A 24,346-nucleotide genomic window follows, 5' to 3' on the forward strand; every position below is an offset into this window, starting at 1 on the left:
TCTATGGCTGGCAAAATACAGATCTGCAGTTTGGTTTCTTTACTAGGAGTACTCTGGTACTTTCTTACCGTAGGTTGTTACATTCTTTGTTTCCGTGGCTTGTTATAATATCATTTTTACCTGCTTATGTATTTTTATATGGTGTATATTTTATCTGTAATACATAGCCTTCCTTTCAGCATTGGGCAGTCTGAAAGTGAAGTTCCATGATCTTCCTTTAAGTTATTGCAGATTTTTCTTCTTTTTCTCTTGTTTTTTGAAATGATGAATTTTTGAGCAATCTCTTGCACTCTTCTTAATGGAATGTAGAATATTGTTGCACCCGTATTATTACAATAGATCAGTCCTTTAAAGCAGATAGCTTGAGACACAGTAAGGCCATTTTAAAAGACTTTGTCCTTGTAAATGGCAGAAAATATATTTTAGGGCGTATACCCGTTGGAGAGGCTTTTTGACAGTTCCAGTATGCAAGGTGGGGGAAAAGATGTTAAGAAACTACCCGGAAATCTAGTGAATCTTCTTTCAGAGAACAGTTGAATTCACAGTGACCCACATGAGAAAATATTCTTGTCTAGTCATAACCAACAAACAATATTTCAAAAATTTCAAAATTTAAGTTGACAGTGGAGAAAGAAAGGACTTAAGACTAGTGAAGAAGAACCATTAGAACAAGTCATGGAGCACAGCTTAATGACAAGTAAGAGAGATCCCAATCTCATTTTACTTAAGTGACTAATTACGTATTATTTTTCCTGAATAGTCATGAAGTGCTAGAAGTTTTTCAAAAGCTTGTTTCAAGAGTCATCCTACGTAGCTGAGTAGTTGTATGCACTTCATAAATAGTCTTAACCCAGTGAGGACTATTGTAGGCACCCAATTTCTTGGGCAGTTAGTAGTTATCCTTCCAAGGTGGCTTAGAAAATTTTCCCCATCAGTTAAAACGAAAGAAAGGGGAAGAGCTTGTGCTTTTGACTATTTTATAAGCCTTTAGAAGACAGAGCAGTTTTAGATGCCGGGGGCTTTTTAGCATGCTGTGGATTTGGAAGCTAGCAGTATCCTCCAAGAAGCAGATTTTGTAACAAACTTTCTTTCACAAGTTTGTTTAAAACTTTGAAATATAATGTTATATATAATTAAGAAGTGAAGAAATACCATAGTACTATATATATAAATATGCACTTAAATAAGAGGAATCCAGGGGAAGAGAGGATTCCTGTATGTTTGCTAACACTGATTTTCTTTGTTCATGTCTTAAAGCATCTATTTCTGGAGTGTAAGAGCACCTGGGATTCATTTCATCTTTCTAGTGTTTCTCTTTGAATTTAAGTGACTCCTGCATAAGCTCAGCAAATACCCTAGAAACACTTCCCAGTGAAGGTGTTTGGAGTTTGTGAAGCTGAATTACATGCTTGCACAGCAATTCTAATCCTAGGGTAAAAGTTCACTGTACCATACCTGTAAAGCATAATTTTGGTGAAAATTGGCTGTCTGTCACTATATATATATTAATTCATTTTACAATTTGATTACATACACTTAGATTTGAACTTAGCCAGTGATTAAGCAGATTTTCCTATATAAATGTATTCTCAACATTGTTAGCTAAACAGTTTAAGTACTTTTCTAACTTCAGAAAAATTAAATAATTATTGTTTAATATTCCATCTGTTGTATATAGATGCTCCTTTTCAAAGCATAAAACAAAGCTGTAACTGTTGTTTCAAAAGTCATAATGTTAAAGTACCATCATACAAATTATGACATTGTAGTTAGACTAACACCACTGATGACAGCTAATGCATTTCTAAACTTTTGTGGAGCTGTTACAAGCCATTATAGTGGAAATACTGGTTTATGAAAGATTAATAAAGCCAGTAGAAAAATGGAATTCAGAATCTGTACTAGCTATTTACTCAAAAAAATCTTCCAGAATTAATTATGCCTTATGCTACGTTATAACGAGTTTTTCATTAAAATGTATACCATCATGGAAACTAAACAAAGATTATTCGAAGAATAATGCCAATGACTCTTATTTTTTGAAAGATTAATTTAGTAAATTGGTTATACATTTAAATCTGGAGCAAGGTTAATCGGCCTGTATTTATCATTGTATCGAAGTCTGCACATTTTAAAGAGAAAATCACAGATACTGTCAGTATTACCCTTGTAAAGATGTTTCTTCTGTTTGGGTGTATATTTAATAACACAGTATACATTTAGGCTTTGGTACTGTTCCTATGTGATCTCTAAAAGAAATTCCATACGCTTGATTATTTCGTGGTAAATCTTGAACTGTAGATAGAGCTTTATACCAGAAGATAGAGAATGGTTAAGAAGGGAGTTCCTGCTTCTTCAATGTAAAAGTTCAGGAATTTTGACCACAGTCTGGTATAGAGGAATCATTTGATATTGGATTATGATGAATTTGTGCACAAACAGGATCTGGAAAAACAGAAACTGCGTATTTGCTGAAAGTTGGAGTTCTTTCAAAACAGGGGAAAGGAGGTTTTTGGGCGGGGGCTGTGTGGTGTTTGGATCTGTTTGCTTGTTGGTACAGTCTTGCTGAGACGTAGGTCTTGAGTTTTCTGGAAATCAGCCTGAGTTAATACTACTGAGATATCCCACTTGAACTAGTCTTAGGTGACTGCACAGCAAAACCACGCTGACCCCATCTCACTACTTGGAGTCAATGGATTTGGAGTTGTTAAGTGGAAGTTAGTGCTGCATCCCTACTATGGTGCAGTATCAGCAGCCTTACACCATTCTCCAGTGATAGGTCAGATCTCAGATGCTGAAGATTTTTCTAGAAGTCGTATCAGTAATCACTGTATGTAGACAAAGAATATTCTGAGATGACAAAACAGGGCCACCAAGTTGATAGAGCTGGCTCGGGTGCAAAGCACAAAGTTGAGGCAGGGAGGCAAGGTGAAGAATTGTTACGTTAGCTGTTCTGGGATGGAAAAAATGTGTAGAAATGAAGTAATACACAGAAGAACAGAAAAAGTCTATTTAAATAGGTATTGTAGGGAAGGAAGTAGGGCCAATGAATGGCAAAAGTTCTCTAGCCTCTGTTCCTCCTGTATGCCTTGCATGTTTTTTACAAAGGAGTAAGATGCCTTTCCTCGTTCTGAGGTCCTAACTCAAAAACCTGCTTTTCCCTTTCAACTGCTAGGTAATAAATTTCCTCAGTGGTAGTTCTGCTGGGTAGCGCTTATGAAAATTTCTTGTTTTCTTTAGGTAAACTTGCTCCTCTTATAATGTCTGACCCAAAGATAAAGCAGTGTGTATGAGGTAGGCTTGGAATGATAAATTCCTGTGCATGAGTAAGCCTGAATTCTACTTTAACACGTGTTCTCTGAGTCAGTGGATGAATACAGGACCAGGTATAATCATAATTAAATGTGTGATTATGGTTGCAATTTACTTGATTTAGTACCTTATTCTAGCACAGAACACCATGTGTGTTAAAAGTATGTTATAGTTAGCTTATGGGAGGGAAATCCACTGTACCATTATTAAATACACAGAGGCTGCTTTGGGCTTAGGAAGTCCTTGAGCTGCAAATGGTTGAAAACTAGGGTAACGCCTGTGAGAAGAGTGTCATGCTCGCTGTGTTCTTGTACTTTATCTTAGGCACACACTTTCGATGATTTTGAAAATTTTATTTTTTTAATTATATCCAACATGTCAAAATGCCACCCAAATGACAGCAAGATGGTTGAGACTATAGAGGCAATATGAAGGTCACATTCTTGGGTTACAGTCAACGGCCACCAAGTTAAAGTATTCAGATTACATCTTGACATTTAGTTTTGTAGTCAAATGATCGCTCATCTCAGATACATACCTTTGTTTAGTTTAAGACTGCTTTTGTTTGAAGGAATGTTCTTCTGTAGTCCTTCTCTTTTCCCCGGTGAGCTGGTATAATACATTAGAGCAGCGCCCACCCAGATGTAGCATAATCATTGTGGAATGCAGTGGTGATAACCTGGACATTTCACACCCATGAAATAAGATTTTTGACACTGGACCAGACACTTCTCAACAAATTCATAGAAATGTAGGTTGGGACTGACTTCTGGAGGTTAGGCAGTCCAACTTTCTTTTTGAAGCAGGTCTACACCAGTGCTAGATCAGGTGACCCATGAATCTGTATACATCTACAAAGACAGAGATTTATGATCTTCTTCAGGTAACCTTTTCCAGTGCTGCACTGCCCTCCTAGTGAAAAATGTTTTCCTAATGTCCAACCTAAACCTCCCAAGCTACAGTTGGTGGCCATTGACATTTTGTATTATCATCTGCTACCATTCCAATGAGATTTTGGCTCCATCATCTTTGTAACTTCCCTTCAAGTAGAGAAAGCCATTAGATTGTCTTTTAACTTCCTCTTTGCCAGACTAATCAAGTTCAGTTCCCTCAACCTCTCTTCACAGGACATGAGCTCTAGACCCCTGCCCATCTTGGTTCCACTCCAACATATCCTCTCCAGTTTAGCCACATTTCAGTTGAACTGGAGTGGCTGGTAGTAGGTTTAAAAACTGGATACAGTATTCCAGGTGCAGTCTTGCTGGCACCAAGTGTGTGTGTGTGTGTGTTGGGGGAATAACAACACCTCTTGATCTGCTGTTCACGTTTCCATGTTTCTCCTAATTTCATCTAGTATGCCTTGTTTGTTTAAATGATACTTTAATAAAACAAAAGAAAGCGTTCTGATCAAGCAGCAGCTGTACTGTCACTTCTTTGTTATTTTGTTATTACATTGCTTCTAACTTCTTGTATGTTTTTTCAAATGTTTTATTGTGGATAGAATTGATCAATTTTTAAAGGGCTAAAAAGAAAGTTAAGTACCGTGCTTTACTCACAAAGAGAATCGTTTGAGGAAAAATAATGCTTGGACTTCTCTTATTTAAATGTCATTCTGGTGGTTAGTGAAAATGTGTTCTATGGCTTCCTGATTAGTGATGGACCAAAAATAAATTAAATAAATATGGTAGCAGCCTAAAACTGTCTAATTATAAACATTATTCTGAGATTTTTTTTCCCCCACAACTGTCTCCCTGGCCTCCTCTTGTTAATACATTAGTTTGCAGCATTAGCATGGTTTTTAAGCAAATCTGAAAATTATCCCCACTTGCCACATGCTGGCTTGAGGTTTGCAGAGCAGGTTTAGTACACGCAAACTAGATTCTGTTTGCAAGAAACTGCACTGGCAGCTGTACTGGAGACTCCATGTGCACGCTGACTGTCAATGTCACACAGATTGCCTTTTGGACAGCTTTGAACCGTGTGTGGTGGGGTTGTCTGCTGCAGGGGATGAGACTAAACCTGGTCCAGAGTAGTGTATGATGTAGATTTAGAGGTGGGATATAAAACCAGCTGGTTTATAGCTACTGCTATTGTCTCACCAGTTACTTGATAACAGAGGTCAGCCTGGGTGTGCACTGTCTGGACCTGAGGTCTAGGCTACGATATGCATGGTGGTTGTCTGATCAAATAAACTGAGACTCTAATTCAAATATCAGCTATGGATCTATATAAAAAGCAGTGGTTTAAGAATCCCTCAGAGGAAAATTTAAGAAAAACTACAAGGTCATCACTAAAACACTTGCTTGTTCAGGACTGGGTGGGATATTTGCAATGCTAGGCAAATTAACAGCAGTTATGCAGAGGAATAAATTCCTCTCATTAGAAGAATAACAAAGTTAGGAAGATCCGTGTGTTAGGATGGACAGTCAGGCAGACAAACTATACTGAAAAGTAAAGTAATAAAGTAATATATGAAATGTAAAGTTAATACAGTTAAGTGGAATGGAAAACAACTCTGCTGTGTGTTAAACCTTGATTACATCTTTAAATTAATGCTAAAGCAGTTTAAGAGTATGTTGAATTGTATTCCAAATATATAGCTAATGTTTTCTGTTTCGTCTTCTGCATTTTTTTCCCATGTTGGGCGTTGGATGACAGAATCCCCAATACATTTGCATTGTAATTGCATTTTGTAATACTTATTGAGAGTAAATTTCGAAATACTGAGTTTTCATTCGTTTACTCATTAGTGGAGGTAGCTGAGATGAAGCTGGGCTTTACAGTGTTACACAATCTCTGTCAGTTTGGTGGTATCAGATTTTCTTTGTGAAAATTGTTTTGAGGGAAATCTCCAAGCATAGAACTGCTTCTAGTAAAACTGAGTGTTTTGGAAAGTTCGGAAACATTGCATGACCATTTTTGTAATGTTTTTTTCATGCTTCCTGAAATTCTGGAATCTGCATGGGGTAGGGAAGAAATAGACTAACTAAAGCCAGGATTATGCACAACGATTCAATTTTTGCTCTTTTATATTCTCAGCTTGTCATTCAGGATAGAATTTTATTTGTAAGTCAAAACCAACATCCATTGGGGTAAGTGAATAGAACTGAGGGATTAGTAATTTGCATCTCTGCATCTAATTGCATTAGATTTGCATCTCTGTCTTATCGATTTACTGAAATAGGTAATTTACACAGAAAATAGTGTCTTGACACAATATGAGAGGATAAAGTATAAACACATCTACTTGTAATACCTCCAGGGCCACGGTGAAACTGTAGTGTTTGTGTTTGAGCAGAAAGGCTCTAGTTTCATTTATTTCATTATTTTATTCATATTGCTGGCTTTACTTGTCAGGCATCTGTATGAATGTGACCTATTTTAGTTATTGGCAGAATATAAATGTATTTTTTATATTCTCAAGTATCCTGTTTCAAGAATAGTAGAATACCAGCTCAGAGTTTATATTTATACTTCAGAATTTCTCTCATGTTTGTTTCTCAAAGTTACAAATGAACCAAGATCAAGTACAATGAACCAAGAGTAACCATCATTTACATACCTTTCAGTCTGCTAGGAGGACCTAGAAAGATTAGGAGTAAAGATTTGATTTTCAAAGCTCCTGAACAACTTCAGCGGGACACATCTCCCAGTGTAAGATAATGGCAGTGAATATCACTGAATATCAATTTATGTGCACCTGAATTTGTGTGTGTGTGTATATATATATATCATATAGTAAACATATTTTGTAGGAAAGTTACAGTTATGGGCAATACTGACAGTACTACTCCAATTTTTTACATGATTACATAGTGCATTTCTGGTTTGGGATTTCTTTAGTGACAGTATGTGAAAAGGATTTCCACTTGGATGCCAATGATAAAAATTCACTAACAAGCACAGGTAAACTCCCTAGGCTTGTTATGTAGTTTGGTACAAGCAGCAGCTGAGTTTCTGTGACATAGTAGTTTCATTTTGGTTGCAAGACAAGGAATGTCTGTGGCTGATTAATTATTTTTAAATTCTATTTGGAAAGGGTGGTTTATTGCAACTGTTTTACATTGTGAAGGGAAACATTATATAAATTGTTCCTGCAAAATACAGCCCATCTATGGTAAGGTTGGCATGCTAATGAAAATAGAAACAAGTCAGTCACACAGTGTGTGTTTTTAAGCTGGCATTACTTTGCCACATACCAACAGTACCATGGCACAGCCTAAATTTGCCACTAAACACCAGTGATTGTGCCATGCTGCATTGTCAAGCTATTCTTCATAAAGCAGTCTGTGAGAATTTTAGTGGATCAATAGTGGATATACCTTTCCACTTTTCATTGATGAAGTGGGTGAAGCTTTAAAGCAAGTCATCATGTTGTGAGGCAGGAAAAGGATGTTGGCATGGGAGCAGAGCTTAAAAGAATTTGCTGCTTCCCAGCTCCTGTGCTGTCTGCAAGGTTTTTCCCAGTTGTCGTGGTTTAACCCCAGGACACCAGTCTAAGAAACCACAATACATACTGGTAAGTAGTTTGATCAGTTGTGTATGGTATGTCAGGTCCCGGAGAAGGAGAGATCCCTGTTACCTTGTGATGAGTTATACGTGCTACAGAAGGAAGAGGTGGGGAGAAGAAGAATTAGGAGAATCTCACACAAAATTCTTACCAGAGCTTCAGACTTTGTTGCTCATCTGATTTTTACTTACATGATATAAACACCTACCAATCCCGGTATGTGACTTAGTATACTGGACGATGAACGTATATAACAGGGGAGAGAGGTCTGTTTCCCAAAAGCCTGGAATGATATGACCAGCAAAGAATAATTGGAAGGAGAGCTTATAAATTATGTTTGTTGTTGCATTGCTGTTCCCTGAGTCATTGTTACCTGAATCATTGCCTAAGTTCACTGAGTGTTTTGGTAACACTCTAAGAGAGGTGATAATAAAGAAACATGCACTATGCTTAGAAAAGTGATGGAAGGAAAATTGTCATTTTAAATAGAAAGAGATCTTATAAAATGTCTTAGAGGCACATACCTCCACCACCCCAGTCTTTTTTTTGTCCTCCCCCTCCCTCATTTTTAATAACCGATGTGAGGTTATGTGTGGACCAGGGACTTACTACATAGGTATAAGTGTACATATAGAGCACAGATCCTCGTTGTCATTACCAGTAGAAAGTATACACAGGTTATTCAGTAATTCAATGTATTTCAGGTTTGCTGTCAGAAGGTAATATAGATACTGATTTGGACTTACGGAACTCACATTTGGACATCAACTACTTTAGATTCTCCTTCCTACCATGCAATTCTCTTGTTTAAGTGAAACTCCATACATAATTTTGAGGGAATTAAATACAGGTTTTGGTTGTATTTTTAACATATTGGAAGAAGGGAGGTGTGTATTTTTTGGATGATGCTACTTTATTCCTTGTTAATAATGGATGAAACAATTCAATGTGTCAACACAACCATCCATGAATGGTTATGTCAAAATCTGAAAAAGTATTATTCCAGTTATGGAAAGATCCCAAATAACTGAAGGCACTCAAGAAGCACTTGTTTTGGAATTAACAGCATATTTAAAATCATACTAAGGCCGTGTAGCTTGACTATAGATAACGAAGGGCTAAGAAAACAACTAGTATGTATTCAGGAGACCCTCTTTAAATTCCCTAGTCAGATGGGACAACAGAAGCTAACATATGCTATTATTGTACAACTGTGGCCTTTTAGTCAGGTGTTTCTGATCCATTTCTGTGACACATTTTGAAATAACCCATTATAGAACAATATTTCAGACCCGAACAAAGATAATGCTATTTCTGTCTGGAAAGGCCAATATTGAATTACACTTTTAGAACAGCAAATCAAGAGCAGGCATGGATTGTTTATGAGGATCTTTGATACGCTAGCAAATCTGATACGTTGATGAGAAATGCAGCCTTGTAGTTTTCTTCATGCATTGTATATGGAAGAGGAATTAAGTGTATAGGAATAATAGTTGTTGCAAAAGGTACAAAGAAAAACAGTGATCAGAATGACTGAGAGAAGATTGGGCTATGTAACATCCAGCTGTATTGGGAGAAAGGGAAAATGAAATAACAATCACTGAATTTAATAAATAATGCAGCTTTTAGATTAGAGTAATAAAATAACATTTTATAATAATATAGACAAAATGGGACACAGATATTTATAGCTTTTATTCACTTTTTCCTGTGGGTTTGTTTGGGTTTTTTTTGGTAAATAGTATTATAGAATGTATGAACTGGTACTTAGTTGCCAAAAGCAGTAAGAAGCTCTTACTGGTAACACAATAGAATAAATATTATAAAGAAGAGCTGCTTCACCTGGGAAGCTAAGTGCACAATGGATTAGAGTGATGTAATCTTCACTAAATCTCCTTGTATGTAGTAACTTCCTTAGTTCCTATATTATAAACTCTCATTTTAGCTACCTGTGCACTAATACCCAACGTAGACCAGCCCAGGATATTGGCCTGATTAATTTCTGCCACTGAAAATGCTTATGTGATTACCGTCTTGTTATGATGGAAGTAGCTGTACCCTATGTAGAACTCAGTACCACTGTCATCTTTGGAGCTGTCTGAAGAGCTTTATATGAAGCTGTGGTTTTTAGGATTCCCAAAGTGAAAGCAGGAAATCAGTTTTTCCCCTTTTTTCTCACTTAGAAACTTGCTGGGGTTTGCCCTGGAGTGTTGGAGAGAGCAACTTCTGTCTTCTTCCCTTTTGTAAATCCCCCAAAATCCTGGGGGGATAAATAACAGCATGGTAAATTGGAAACTTTTTGTTCGTTAGCAAAGCCATCTATACTGGGAGGTGATGCATTGTAAACTCAGGTTCTCAGTAATCATATATCAACTTTATACAGTTCTGGTAGCGAAGGTTTCTAAAAGTTTCATCTACTTCCTTGACATGATCAAGGCCTTGCAACACTGTTAATTCTGTATCAGCAGCATAATTTTAACTAATGGTATGATTTTTTTTTCTGCTGAAAATGTTTTAATTTATACTTCCACAAAGGATGCCATAAGAGATTCCAACTAGTTGCACAAATTCTTTTAAACTTATTCCAGATCTTTACTTTTAAGCTGTCTGTGATGCCGGCTACACAGTGGGTCCAGTAAAACCTAAAAGCTATTTTTAACAGAAGTGATTTAAAATCCTTTATAACTTACTGGAAAGTCCTCCTGTTGTTGATCCTGGGTATTTCTTAGCTACCTGAGTATTTGAGAAATACAATGAACTTTGTCATATGTCAGGTATGAGCCAGTGAGGATTCTGTGCATCATCACTAGTACACTGGTATTTCCACTTATGCTCTGTAGATTAATTTATATAAATCATGTAAGTAAGAACTATACACAAAAATTTATTTTTGAAAGTATGAAAAAATTAGAAAAATACTTTTAGTCAAATATCTTGGAACCACTGGGAACTGAATTTTTGGTATTCTAAAAATGTTAATGACTTCACATAATTTTCCTCACAGCCCTGAATATTTTTAGAATAATTATTTTCTCAAAATAACTATAGTGCTTCAACGAAGAACCTAATCAAACAGTACATTCTTAATCATGGACTGTAGGAGAAAACATTGGAGGAAGAGAAGTATGGGTGGGAATATTTTTTGATCTTGAAAAGTATGTTTTTGTGCGTGCTGCCAGGCTGTACGCCAAGGATGAGTGGTGAATCAGTCTGGGGGATCTCTGCAAGCCTGCAGCAGTGCTCAGCTGAGACCCCCGTGCCCTGCCGCAGCACAGCCACCTGGTGTGGCCTGGCTCAGCCACCGCAGACTACTCTCCCCCCGTTACAGCTAGCAGCATGGCTGCCTCAGTTTCCCTTCTGCCACTGGTCTGTCTAAAGCTTTCCCGTGTGCCTGTACTGAATACTCTCTTCATATATATACACTAATATTTTTCTGATCCTTTTGACGGAGTGAGGCAGGAGGAGCTTTCTGCTGATGACCTCCAAAATCCTGTATCACTGGTCACGTGTCTGCTGTGACCAAACAAGTAGATGCTTGTATTAGAGAAATGCAAAAAAGCATGCAGATTGTTCTTAAGGAGAAAATACCAGCCTTACAGATGCTGGTACAGAAGGCATTGCAGAATTAAAGATGAACTCTTGCATGACTGTAATTTTTTGAAGTTCATCAGCTCCATGATATTATTAAATTACAGTTTGAACAGAAATATTAAGAACTTTATTTTAAAATCCTCTCTCTTAAAACAAAACAAAACAAGCCACCCTTTATTCTGTCATGCTAGAATTTAGTATTCTAGAGGAAAATTTTTTTTTTTTTCCCATTAGGGAATTTATATATTGTTCCAATGTTCTGAAGTTTATCCAGAAGAACTTATTGTAAATAATTCAATCTTTCCCCAGTTGTATTAAATACAATTTAAATATTTTTAATACCAAAATTAGCTACAGCAGAAATAATCTTTTCTCACAAAAGTAGATTAAAAAGTTCCATATTTTTCAAACAAAATCTAATAATAATGTTTTAGGTATTCGTATTAATTTTATGTACAAATTTGAAGGCAGATTGTCAAAATATAATTAGAAAGCTCTATGCAACAAATTAAATACGATCTAGTAGCATGGATGAAAAAAGCATCTGTTTTGAAGTACCTTCATTACAAATTAGAAGACTCGAGTAGGGTAAATTAGATTTGTATGAGATGAAATCAGAAAAAATGTAAGAATGCTGCAAAGAATAGGGAAATACCTATGGACCATGGAACAAGCAAAGTATCATCTAGAATTTATGTTGAATAACATAAACTATAATCTTCAATTTCTAAAAAACTTTATATATTTACTAAATATATTTGAAATCATTATAGTTACATTGTTCTTAAAACCTAATGCAAATTACTGATTTTAATAATTCCTTTCTGCATTTCACTCAGCTGGATGAATGCCTTCAGCTCACTTTCATTTTCAGGCTTCTGTGGTAACACAAGTTTTGAGGCATCTGTGGTGTTAAATACATCCATCTTCCAATGTACACATTCCTAGTGTCAAGTGTGTTGATAGGGCCTGTTTATCTACTAGCCTGAAAATGATGCTTGCCGTTAGGATCTTAATAGGCATATGTTCATTTAACGGCTTCCAGTTGTGGATTTTTTTGGAAGGCTGGGAGAGATATATATATCGATATAGTCAACTATATGCTATCTTAAAGTAAGGAAAAGGGTTTTTTTAGCTTGTTTCATCTTTCAGATTAGTAGTGGATGTCTGGAAAAAAGCAAGCATTTCCAAATTCTGTTAGTTAAGGGTATGCTATTGTCCGGGAAGGTTAGAAGCATGACATTTCATGAGATTTCCAGTGCTCACAGTCTTAGTTAAATTGCATAAATTACAAGAATTATTTTCCTTCAGTATTTCCTGTATTTCTACTTCAACTGACAGCTGCAAGCAATAATCAAAGAACTGGTTAATGAAAGAAGTTTTTTAAAAACATTTTTTGAAAGAACTCTGGTCTGGTAACTGAATGTAAGTTGAGAATTGCTCTTGTAATACTGTATGGAAAACATGCCTACCATTTGTAATTAATCTTATCCTTCCAAACATATTTGACTCAACTCTATTGAGTTACATTGCTTATAAGTCAATGCACAACTTCTAGTGTCTCACAAATCTTCATGTAAGTTTAATATTTTTGAAATTGTGTGATTCACAAATCCTGACAGCTTGAAGTATGTCAGTACATGTATATATATAATTTTGTGTGTGTGTGTATATACAGATATATGCACTTATATATCTGAAAAACAGATGTGTCACATCCTGCTCTTCCTGGTGGACTGTATTCCAGAGGTGCGGAAGTTTTTTTCCTAGTGTGAAAGTATAGTTGTTTCTACCTCTAATCAATGTTCAATCTATATTCAGCTAAGCCTGCTAAGCTATAATTTTAAGAAAGATATTGAAACAGTAAGGCATTTTATTTAACTCCATTTTAAAAAAAACCAGGAAATAAGCCTAAACTTCTGTCATTTGTTCAAAATGAACATGCATTGCAAAAGTGTTGTTTTAAATGGATTTGGTTATTACTTTTACTTTTTTTCTTAGAAAAAAAATTGCTTCATTTCTTTTATTTGGTTTTGTTCTTAATCCTGAATCCAGCTTATATACTGGAAAGTAACTTATGTTTATGTATTTCTCATTTGAGCAAAAAATACTGAAATCTTCACATGTATTAGTAATATTTCAATTTTTACTTGCACCAGCGTTAATTTAAGCGATACCACTGAGATCGTACTGGGCCTAACGTCTGCGTGGGGGAGCTGTGCGGTCTGAGTTCTCTGCGGTGTTTGCTTGAGTAGCCTCTCGTTTCAGCCAAAGTTAGGGAGAGGAGAAGTTAGTAGCCGGGTGGTGTGGGGGGGTTGATGGCTCCCGTCAGCAGCAGAGCTAACCGGGCAGCTTCTGGTTCAGAGAGACAGGGCAGAGAGGGAGAGAGAGCAGCTGGGAGAGGGACCGCTGTGCGCTGCAAGCGCTCAGGGCGCGCACCAGCTTCCCCGCGTGATAAAAAGGGTGTTTGCATTTTGAGGGATGTCTGTGTTTTGCTTTGTCGAATGTAAAATTGTACATGTTTATTGGGGCTCTTTCTGCTTTGAAGTCAAAGGACAAAAAGTGCCCCTGCTTCACCGCACTGCTCCGGTTGTGACTTTATTTCTGTTTTGAGATAAAACTTGAGGTTTAGTTCGAGTGTTCCAAAACCAGATACCACTCTCTCTCTCTTTCTTGTAGGCAGGGTGCTGCTGTGCCAGGCAAACCAGGAGGGATCTCCCGTGTACAGTGCCCCCAGTTCACTAGTATACACATCCACAAGTAAGCTAGTGTTATGGCTCTTGTTTTGTTTTGTTTTGTGACAAAAGCACATTAATGTGAATTAAGCCCCCTAAAACTGTAAACTTTCCCAATAGCTCTTGTAAATGCGGTATTTATAAACGTGTGTAAGTAACGTCAACAGATAATTCGGTGTTTTTAGTTGCATCTTTATCCTCAAAGTATATTTTATGTAAAAAAAAAAAAGACAGCGTATATTGCACTGTTCTACTGAAACGGTCAAAAGTTCTACAGTAACACTGAAATTTTTGGGAATCCAGTACTGTTGTGCACTCTGCATTTTGTGTAGAAGATGAAATTGTGTTTCTTTTTCCTTCCTGGTCACAACTTCGATTTAATAAACAAAAAGTCTCATATCATGCCACTGTTTGATTGTGTCAGGAACAAAATAGATATGAAGTCTTTATTTACAAAAGGAAAAAGACTGTGTGTAAGTGGGTATTTTGCATTATAAAAAGCTGCCCTAATAAAAATAGCAAAGGCAAGCTGAAATGATAGATGCTGCCATCAGCCGTATTTCTGTACAAAATTTTGGAGTAGCAATGGCTCCTGTAAAATCCTGCAGCAGAAGTGGAACCGATTCTTCTGAGGGTGTATTAGATTGTATTGGTGGTACCACTGATGCCCATTCTAAAATCTAGTCAGATGAAGAAGCCTCTAGCCGAATGAAATAGTAATTGCTGCTTGCTGAATTAGGGTGAACAGCGGCATTTGCTATGTGTTCTTAGCAGTCCTCTCTAAAGAAAATATTTTACATTGTCTGATTTAACATCATTATCGGATATGCTCTTTATGAAGACTGTATTCAATCTCGAATGCAATTCTGCTCTTTTAAAGCTTGTCTAGACTATAAAATAATTAATTTCTTTTATTAATTAAAACCAGGAATGAGGACAAAAGGGTTCCATAGCGATCATCTCTACAGTCATGTAACTCTCTTATGTCAAAAGCTATGAATATCATCCGTAGAGCTGCTGCTTTTACAGTATAAATATGGAATCTGCTTTCAAATCAGGAGCCTACAAATATATAGTGAACTAACAAATATATGATGTGTTTTAAATTGGAACTGAAATTATCAATTAAATGTGCATTTTCTTCCAGATGCTCCAAGAATATTTTGTACTATGTCACCTTTCCCAAGCAGTGTTTTTTTTAATCCTTGTGGTAACATAGAGATGAAATACTTACTGTCTAAATCAATGTTCCCTATAGTACATTTTTAATGCACTATTCCTTTTTGACTGAAATACCAATCTTTGACCAAAATTATCTTCCTAGGAAAATATCTAGACATTTCATTTATCTCATTGTTAGGGAGATTCTTTTGGAGAAGGGGGGGCAGTGTTTGTTTTTTATTTTCTGGAAATTACTGTAAATAAAGCCTTTCTTAAGCTTACCCTGTTGCTCCTATTGTCTCACTGAGTTCTATCCTAGGAAATTTATTTCTGGGGTTGCTGTTTACATCGTACAGTATTTCCACTATTATTAAATCCCCAGATAGTCATTGTATAGCTAGCTAAGCTCTATACTTCGCTGTTTCCATTTTGTCTCATGAGTCAATCCCTTTGAAAAATCTTATTTTGCAGTGGTGCTCCTTGAATAATGATATCCTAACAAACACCTGTTTGTTTTCAATTATGCCAAATACATAAGTAAACAGACTTTGCCTATCTGGCTCCCACTGGGCAATGTGTAATACACAGTTTCATAACAGAGATTGCTAGTAGCCCTTGCAGTAGAAATTACTACACTTCTGTTGAATCTGTGTGGCTGCAAGTCATGATTTTTCTTTTATTATGTATAGTATTTCATATTGGCAAAATGTAGTTTCCCCCACAGGGTCACAACTCCTAATAATACAAAATTACTACAATTACTAATGATTGTAATTAGTTTTTTTACTTCTCCTTATTACGAAACTTTCAATAAAGATGTAAAATAGTTCTATTTCTATAGGAAGTTCTGCAAAGAAGTGAACAGAAATGAAGCTTGAGTTTTGTCTCATTTTCTTTCTTTTATTATTTTAAAGATCTTCTATACTCCATTTTTTATGCGCATTTGTAATATTGAAATGATAACTGATAAGTCAACATTAACGTCTAGGAGACTAATACTTTTACTATTATCGTCCCATGTAGACAACAATATTGCAGCCTTCATCTTTGAATAATTTGTTAATCATTTATTCTGTTACTGCCAGTATTGTAACTGTGTAATATTTCAGAACAGCTTACCATGTAAGAATTAAGAGGTTTTAAATTTGTAATTGTTTTAACAGAAAAAAAAGATTTTTAAAGCTGTCTGAGAGGTTTGGAGTTCATTAAAGGCTAATGGCATTTAGGAGTTTTCAGATACTTGGAAGAGGGTAGTCCCCATTTTTAGAAATGTTGTTGTCTTTAACTTGACTGTTTGTATTTTGCTCCCGAGTTATATTCTATAAGGAAAGAAGGTCCGAAACATGGTTGTAAAATATGTTTTTCTTAATTTGGCTAGCTTTATTTCTCACTTAACTTTCTGTCTTTTAATTGTGTTGGTCACTAGTAGTCTCTAATGACTCTGAACACTTTCACCCCATTTTTTTGGAAGAGCGCATTTCTTGGAGATACTCTTTACCTTCTGATGTTTTATTTCCCCAGGATATATTTTATGTATCACATTGTACGTTTCCCAGTACAGTGATTAGTTACACCTCTGAATATGTCAGGAGATGGAAACATGGCTCTGCTTCCTTCCATCACTTCTGACCCTTTGCATAATACAGAAAGAAATGAGCTGTTACTTCTGCAAGCAGTGGAACAAATCAGTAGCAATAGTCTCTCATGCCTCATCTGTTCTCTTATGCTGAAGGAGAAGATGGGACCTGGATCAGTTTTTCATTTGCACATCTATTCTGGGAATAGATAATTTGTTATGTAGAAAGCATAGTTTCAGCATGCAAATGTGTTCACATCCCTTGGTGGGACAGATTTTGCCTTCCTGACACAACCAAAGTAAGGAAGCTCATGGTCTCATCTTGGCTGTTGTAGATTCCCATAGTCTTGGCATCTCGAGGACAGAACTAATACAACTGATTGCAGTGAAATCCATCATCGTTATCCTAATGCAGAACGTAGACAAGTATTGGAAGGAGATATATCCAGGAAGTAAAGATTAGAGTACACCAAGTCCCAGCGAGTAAGCAAGCATTCGCTGGAAGCTTCCTGGAGGCTCATGATATCTCACTGAAACTTAGTGAATCAAACGGTTTGGCTGCACCTAACTGACAGTCGCTTTTTGCCCCCACTTCTTTAGACTAGTTGCTTCCACAGGAAATTTTTAAATCCTAAAGAAATTTGTATCTACTATTAAATAAGAAATGTATCAAGAAAAATTTTGGAGCTTTTCCAAATTGAAGCCACTCGAGAGTAGGATCCATGGGAATATTAAGACCCTGCTGGACAAAAGGAAGATGCAAAAGAAGAAAAAAGTTTTGTCACTGAGTATCTGTATCACTGTTCTACAAAGAACAGTAATATAGCTGGGTATGTATGGTTAAAAAAGGCAAAAATACTAATCTGAATTTATGCAAGGACTTTAAAAAACTGTTTGGTGCCTATTTTTCCCATTTTTCCTTATGTAGACGTGCCTGAAAATGTGAATGAAATAGAAGTTAATGAGAGCCAAAACATGGGAAAGAAGGAAGACGTGAAGTCGTAGAATCACAGAATAATTCAGGCTGGAAGGACCAGGTTGCACAGGGCACCTTTAAGGACGGAGACTGCACAATCTTTCTGGGTCATCTGTTCCAATGCTTGAATGTCCTAACAGTGGAAACCTCTCTTCTTTCAAGTTATGTTTTTGTCTCTTGTCTTCCCACTGTGTGCCTCTGTGAAGAGCCTGGCTCCGTTTTCTTGATAACTTTTCCTGCCCTTTCATGGCAGGGGACGGAAAAGGACATGCACCTGCTAGGAGGAAACTTCTTTGTGCTCTGGAATAGCTAGTCGACGTTCTCGGGCTCACTAAGCACTAGCTGGTGCAGCGAGGAAGCCAGCCTAAAGCTGTGCATCACATTTTTCAAAAACTTAGTTGTGCATATTCAGGTCCCATGGAAGGCAATGGGAGAGAGATTACAAATTTTAATAAATGTTCAAAGGCAGCTAAATATATTTCACTCTCTAAATCAGAACTTTGATCTTTGTAACTTTTAGGCTTTATTTTAGCTCCAAGTAAGAATAAAGATACTTGAGTGATCAGGTATGTAACTACTAGTAGATTTTTCTGAGCATGTATTAAAGGGACAGTTAACTGGACTGAATAGCTAACATATATTGTAAAATAGCAAATTGCTACATGCCTTTGTTCAGAATGATGCGCAGATGAGTGCCTATGTTTCCCAAATGTTTTGCATGCCCATAATAAAGAATTTTGCCTTGACTTCAATGAGTACATTTTAAACTGATGTCAATTTTGGCTTACATTTTCTAAATGTTAGAGTTGTTTCATCTTCAGTAAGCATGCTTATCAGCTCTAAAATATACATGCTCTTTTTCCATAAATTTTCGTTTTTATTAAAAATAAATAAATCTTTCATATTGCAATAAAGTGATAGAATTAAAAGAAGAAAAAATATGAAAATGCAGAAACCGGATATTAATTTATTTTTATCATACTCAAGGGCAAATGAAGTTTATGGCCCATTTTTTAATTGATATATTGATTACAATTTTGTAAGAAGTGGTGGTGGCATTCAGCAAAAATGATTGAGGTGGTACAAATGCTTATAAATCTGTCCCACATTGTTCGTGTTCTTTAATTGTAATTGTCTGATAAAACTTCCATCAGTTTCTGTAATTAACCTAATGGTCTAAATGAATTTCCAGATCACTGGTTATTCATTTCAATATAGAAAATGCCATTACATTGAGTTTAATTAATACAAAGTAAGTTCACAGTCCATTGTATCATTAGAAGTTTACTGTTTTAACTGTTTCAATTATGAATATTTTTCTTCTCATTTTGTTTGTCCCATTTATGGACTTGAGTGTTCATTCTCTATTTATACTAAAATAGTATAAACCCTTTGTAATTAAAATATTTAAAACTCAATGCTCTTCAACTTCCCATCCTCAAAATATCAGTGTAGCTATTTTTTGTATTTATCATTTCAACTATTTTTAAACAGAATTCAGTCAGTGCCAAATTCATAATCCCATGATATGCCCTAGAACATCTTATTTGTCTTGATATTCCTTTCACAGAAGTACATATGACAGATAAGCACTCACCAGAGAATACTTTTGCTTTGCGTCAGACAAATATTAAAACAATAAACTATGTTGCCCTGGGATTTTAGCTTATGAGCAACCAGAAAACAACAAGGCAAAGATGAGATGTTTTTGAAAGGTGGGAAGGCAGTTCTTTCAGAAAATTCCCAGGAAACCTTTGGTCCTGTAATATTTTTGACAATAAATATTTTTAATGCTTAAGTTCTTTTAAAGCAAATTAGGAAAATACATTCCATTACTTCAGAGCAGGCATTAGAAATGTTCCTAAATTATCCTAATAATCCTACTGCTCCAAAGTTATGCATTATATGCCAGGAGAGAAGGAAAATCTATAGCAGAAGTTTAAGTATTAATTATATGATATGGGAATTCTGCTTTTTATATATGTTCTCTGTTAAAATCTTATCAACACTTATGTATGACAGACACATGTACTTTTTAAATAAGATTTTTTTTTTTTCCCTGTGGGTGTTTTGGTTTTATTCATAGGTGGAGGATAGTTCGGGACTTTGTTGATATGCATGGAATAAATGAGGAAATTAATAAATACTACGTATAAATACCACATGCAATAATAGGATTTAGTCCATTTGAGGACTCATTGTGCTACAGAAATGAAAATTAAGTAAAGCCTGTCTATTCAATATGTCTGTTGAATATCCTCGCTTAGAAGTAGGTTACTTGGCTTAGGAATATTAGTAAACTACCTAAAAAATGCTGTATGAAACTATTTTCATGTTTCTCCTTTCAGTGAAGACATTCCAGGTTTTATTTTTCTGTGGCATTACTAATGGATTGGAGTAAGACCTTTGACATTTATATTAAATTCCGGGATATTTCCAGTACCAAGAGGATTACATGGGGAAAATATAAATTTTCAAAAGGTGATTTAAAGTGGGCTTCTGAGCAGAATCATTAGTAGAAACATTCAGTTTAGAAACCTTTATTCAGTTGATTTTGTCAGGTTTAATCTGTTGCACACATGTAATTACATGAAAATTATATTGTAATGATGATAGTCTTCTGATAGTATTATCCTGAGACTCCAGGCAACTGAAGTGTAGGTGCTCCTGGCATTTGGTATACTCTTTTCTGGGTTTTGTATGTAAGACATGATTGACCATATTCAATCCAAATGGACATACGCTTTATTGTAATGACATAAATGATTAATTTGCTCTGATTTTATTGTTTTAGTTTTTATTAATTTATTTGTTGTGATTTTACTGCTATTGGTAAGGGAGAGACTGTTTAGTAAGCTTGCCATTTTGAATAGGCGTATGGGTCAGGAACAGTTTAAAGGATGAGTATTCATATGATGTAAATAATTTGCCTATGTTACAGTATTTGCGAATTAAATGTAAAAGGTTTCTGCAGACTAAGTTTTTAATTGGTCTGTTTTCTCTTAAACTAAAATGGAATGGCAGGTCACTTCATCACAATGGAAATATATATATTAGTAGATGTATTTACATGTTTCTGGTTTTGTCTGCTTTTTATTGCTTCATAGAAAAAAGGTAGAGTACCCTGCAAAGGAGTTCTGTGATTAAGCCAATTTAACCATTGTAGGACTGAGATTTATGAATGAAACAGTACAAAAATCCTGCCCAAAGGGACATGTCCGTACATTTGAGTAGACCAATCACACACATCATTTCCAGGCTACAAAAACCTCATTACCGAACACTTAGGAGTCAAACTATCTTTTAATGTGCTTCCTGAATTAATTAATTGCCTTTATTTATAAAGGAAAGAGAATCACCTGGTAGTAACCCAGGAATAATGTGAAAAGTGCCCTTCCTTGTCTGTAACTACAGTGGGTTTACATGAAAGTTTAAATAAAGAAGATACCAATAGTAAGTAGGAAGGGAAGTTTACTTTTGCTTTCCATTATTCCCCCCTCCCCCCCGCCCCACCCCCCGCCATGTATAGAAGTGTAAAAGATTGAAAAATCATGTGTCACTTCCAGAGAAAAATATTGATGTAATCCCTTGTTGAAATGTCTTTGGAAGGTTTTTAAACACTGTTTTGGCCCATTGGATTGGACCATGCTTTGAACAGTTACACAAATCTGAATGCAGGATAACTCCACTGACTTCTAAGTCAGATAGTTATAAAGATAATACAAAATTAACAAAATTGAGTAAAATTATATTTGTATGTGTTATGTTATATTTTTGATTTAAGTATCAGCCTTTTTAAATTGTAAAGTGAACTTCTTGGGGTTTTTTTTGGTAGCACTGCCTGAAATACTTACAGCATTTTGTGTTCTGTATCACTATATGTTGCCCTTCTGTAACTATTTTAAGGATAACTGTCCTTTTACCTTCTGTCTGTCAGTATTTTAAATGGTGACTAATAAGTCATCAGTAAGATGTATTGTAGTTGTCCGGAATCTGTAAATATGGGTTTCATTTAACTCCTGCAAATCTGTTTTTAAATGCCTCGCTGTTTATACTCATTCTTCTGTTAATCTGTTTAGTCATGGTGCAGTGTGTCTGAACTAGCACGCCTCAGAGTTTTATAAAGATAGACATACCCTGACTTGTGTGCCACTGACTTTTTTTTAACTTATACACCATCCTACACCTGGCTAGTGGGAGATGGCTGGAAAGGTGGCATAACGTTTTTAATAGTAAATTGTGGACAGTATCCTTGTCCTTGAGTTCAAATAACAAAAATCATGCTTGACCGAGGACAGTTGGGCATCTCATGTGTCTTCACTTAGTGCTTTCCTGTTAATGGAGATATGGCACTTGGCCACTGGCAGTACTCGTGACTAACCAATGAGTTAGGACAATAGGATTGTTTGGACTTATTTCTCTCAGTATGCCGCTAAATAGTGAGAATTACATTTCTCCATCATGATCTATGATGTTATTGTACATAAGATCCTTTGTGTAGAGTCCTAGAGGCAGGCTTCTGATCTTTCCTTAGCTTTGCATTCTAGGTGCTGTGTTACTAATTTTTAGTAGGTAGGCACACACAGTTGACCACACAGTGACCAGAATCTCAAGACATTCTGTCTGTCAGATGTGAAGTTGTTCATTTTGTGGTTTTCAGCTTAGCCTGTAAGATTTGGTTTCAAATAAAGACTTTAGTGTCACTCTTTCTTGCATTGTGTGACAGTTGTTATTAAATCATGGCTCTTAAAACCATGTTGTATACAGCAAATTCTTCAACCTGAATTTCACAAATAGTAAGTGCTTTTGAGGAATTAACATTTTTAATGTCTGTATGACTCTTTGCAGGTGCAATTCTTTGTTTTGACAGTTTTTTGCATTATGGCTTGGATTAGGTTAATAGCTGTCTTTTTCCTCTATCACTTCCTGTCTAAATTGTTCCCAACCAACAACGTTCTGACAGTGTTCTTTTTTACAACTTAATAATTCTGTTGAGTTTTAGTAATCTTTCTGTCATCCAGACAGAACTTCTTGTCACCACATAATTGACTTTCATAAACATTCAAATTACTAAATTTTGTCATCTCTTTATAGTAGTGCTACTCTTCGTCTAGTTTTCCACAACCATGTCCTTTTTGCTTTGTCTCAGAAATGATGTTTAGCTAGACACAGGGGAATTTTTCCATTTGCTTGGAACTTGTAGATGTCCAACAAGCAGGAACACAAGACAAGTTATCAGTTTGATCATCTATATTTGAAGATTGTTCTTTAATTTAAGATCAGATGTGGCTTCTCTGATCTCTACTGTTTCTTTTCCTTTATGGCCCTGTTGCTTTGTTGTTTGTTTCTTACCTACGGAGCTTTTTCTTGTTTGTTAGTCGTTTCTTTTGCGAAAAGTCAACTATTCTTTGAACATCAACTGTTTGTATTCTTTGTAACATCAACCATGCAGTACTATTACTTTGTTATTAAGTACACCGCAAGTAATTTGACCACCAATTATAGGATTTTTTTTTTAATTCAACGTTGTAGGTTGGTGTAATTACATAGCTTTACAAAAAAATTCTCCATCATCTTATCTGTTCTTTTTTATCTCTCCACATCCTCCGTTTTTTTCTGCGTGTTAAGAGAAATCCCTTGGTGTCTGAGGGATTCAGGTGGCTGCATATATAGTCCACTAAAAGAAGGATGAGATATATGGGAATTTCTGATAATCACAGAATCACCAGATGACTGAATCTCAGAATGGCTGAGGTTGGAAGGAACCTCTGGAGGTCACCTTGTCCACCCTGCCTGCTCAAGCAGCGTAACCTCGAGGAGGCTGCTCAGGACCATGTCCAAACAGCTTTTGAATATCTCCAAGGATGGAAACTCCACAGCCTCTCTGGGTACCTGAACCAGTGCTCAGTCACCCTCACAGTGAAAAAGTTTAGACAAAAAGATGAGGCAGTTTCTAGGCTTTGGCATTTTGCTCTGAAGGTTATAAATTCCTGGCGTATAATGGTATCAATATACATAGAAACCAATGGTGGTTTGTTTATTGGTATATTAGAGGAGATGAAACAAAGGAGGGCGGAGAAAAAGAATAATTCCATATATACTTAAAATAATTATAAAGGAAACTAAGTATGAATTCAGTATGTGCAAGTCATTGTTGAAATAGTAGATCAATTAGGTCTGGAAACAAATTTAAGGTTAAGATAACCAAATTACAAGTTTTCTTGCAACAGTTAAGTGTCTTCCTACAATTTAACATAAGAATAAACACATTAAATAGGAGGTTGCTTTTTACTGAAATATTTTATGTGGTTTTTGCGTGTATTCGATTATGTTGGTGATTTGGTATGGAAAAATCTAACAAATCTTATTTTTCATATGTCTGAGGATGAAATAGTTGAAAACGGTGTCTTAAAGCAGCTGTCTGTCCTCTTTCTAGAAATATTTATGTAATCTTTCAGGGTACACCTTATCATAAAAAGTTTCAC

The 24,346-nt window shown here is 35.8% G+C and overlaps 1 protein-coding gene across 1 annotated transcript in view; it reads left to right on the top strand.

Annotated features, from left to right (window-relative positions):
• The window catches only part of RBFOX1 (RNA binding protein, fox-1 homolog (C. elegans) 1), a gene marked incomplete at its 5' end in the record, with an annotated part of 100,382 nt that overhangs the window by 17,440 nt on the left and 58,596 nt on the right, over positions 1-24,346 (top strand). The window contains one exon of the mRNA XM_009585361.1: positions 14,093-14,173. Coding sequence (XP_009583656.1) covers positions 14,093-14,173 — 81 coding nt within the window. The remainder of the gene's footprint in view (positions 1-14,092; positions 14,174-24,346) is intronic.

The sequence above is a fragment of the Fulmarus glacialis genome, unplaced genomic scaffold (genome assembly GCF_000690835.1).
Source record: "Fulmarus glacialis isolate BGI_N327 unplaced genomic scaffold, ASM69083v1 scaffold69, whole genome shotgun sequence".
NCBI classification, from domain to species: Eukaryota; Metazoa; Chordata; class Aves; order Procellariiformes; family Procellariidae; genus Fulmarus; species Fulmarus glacialis.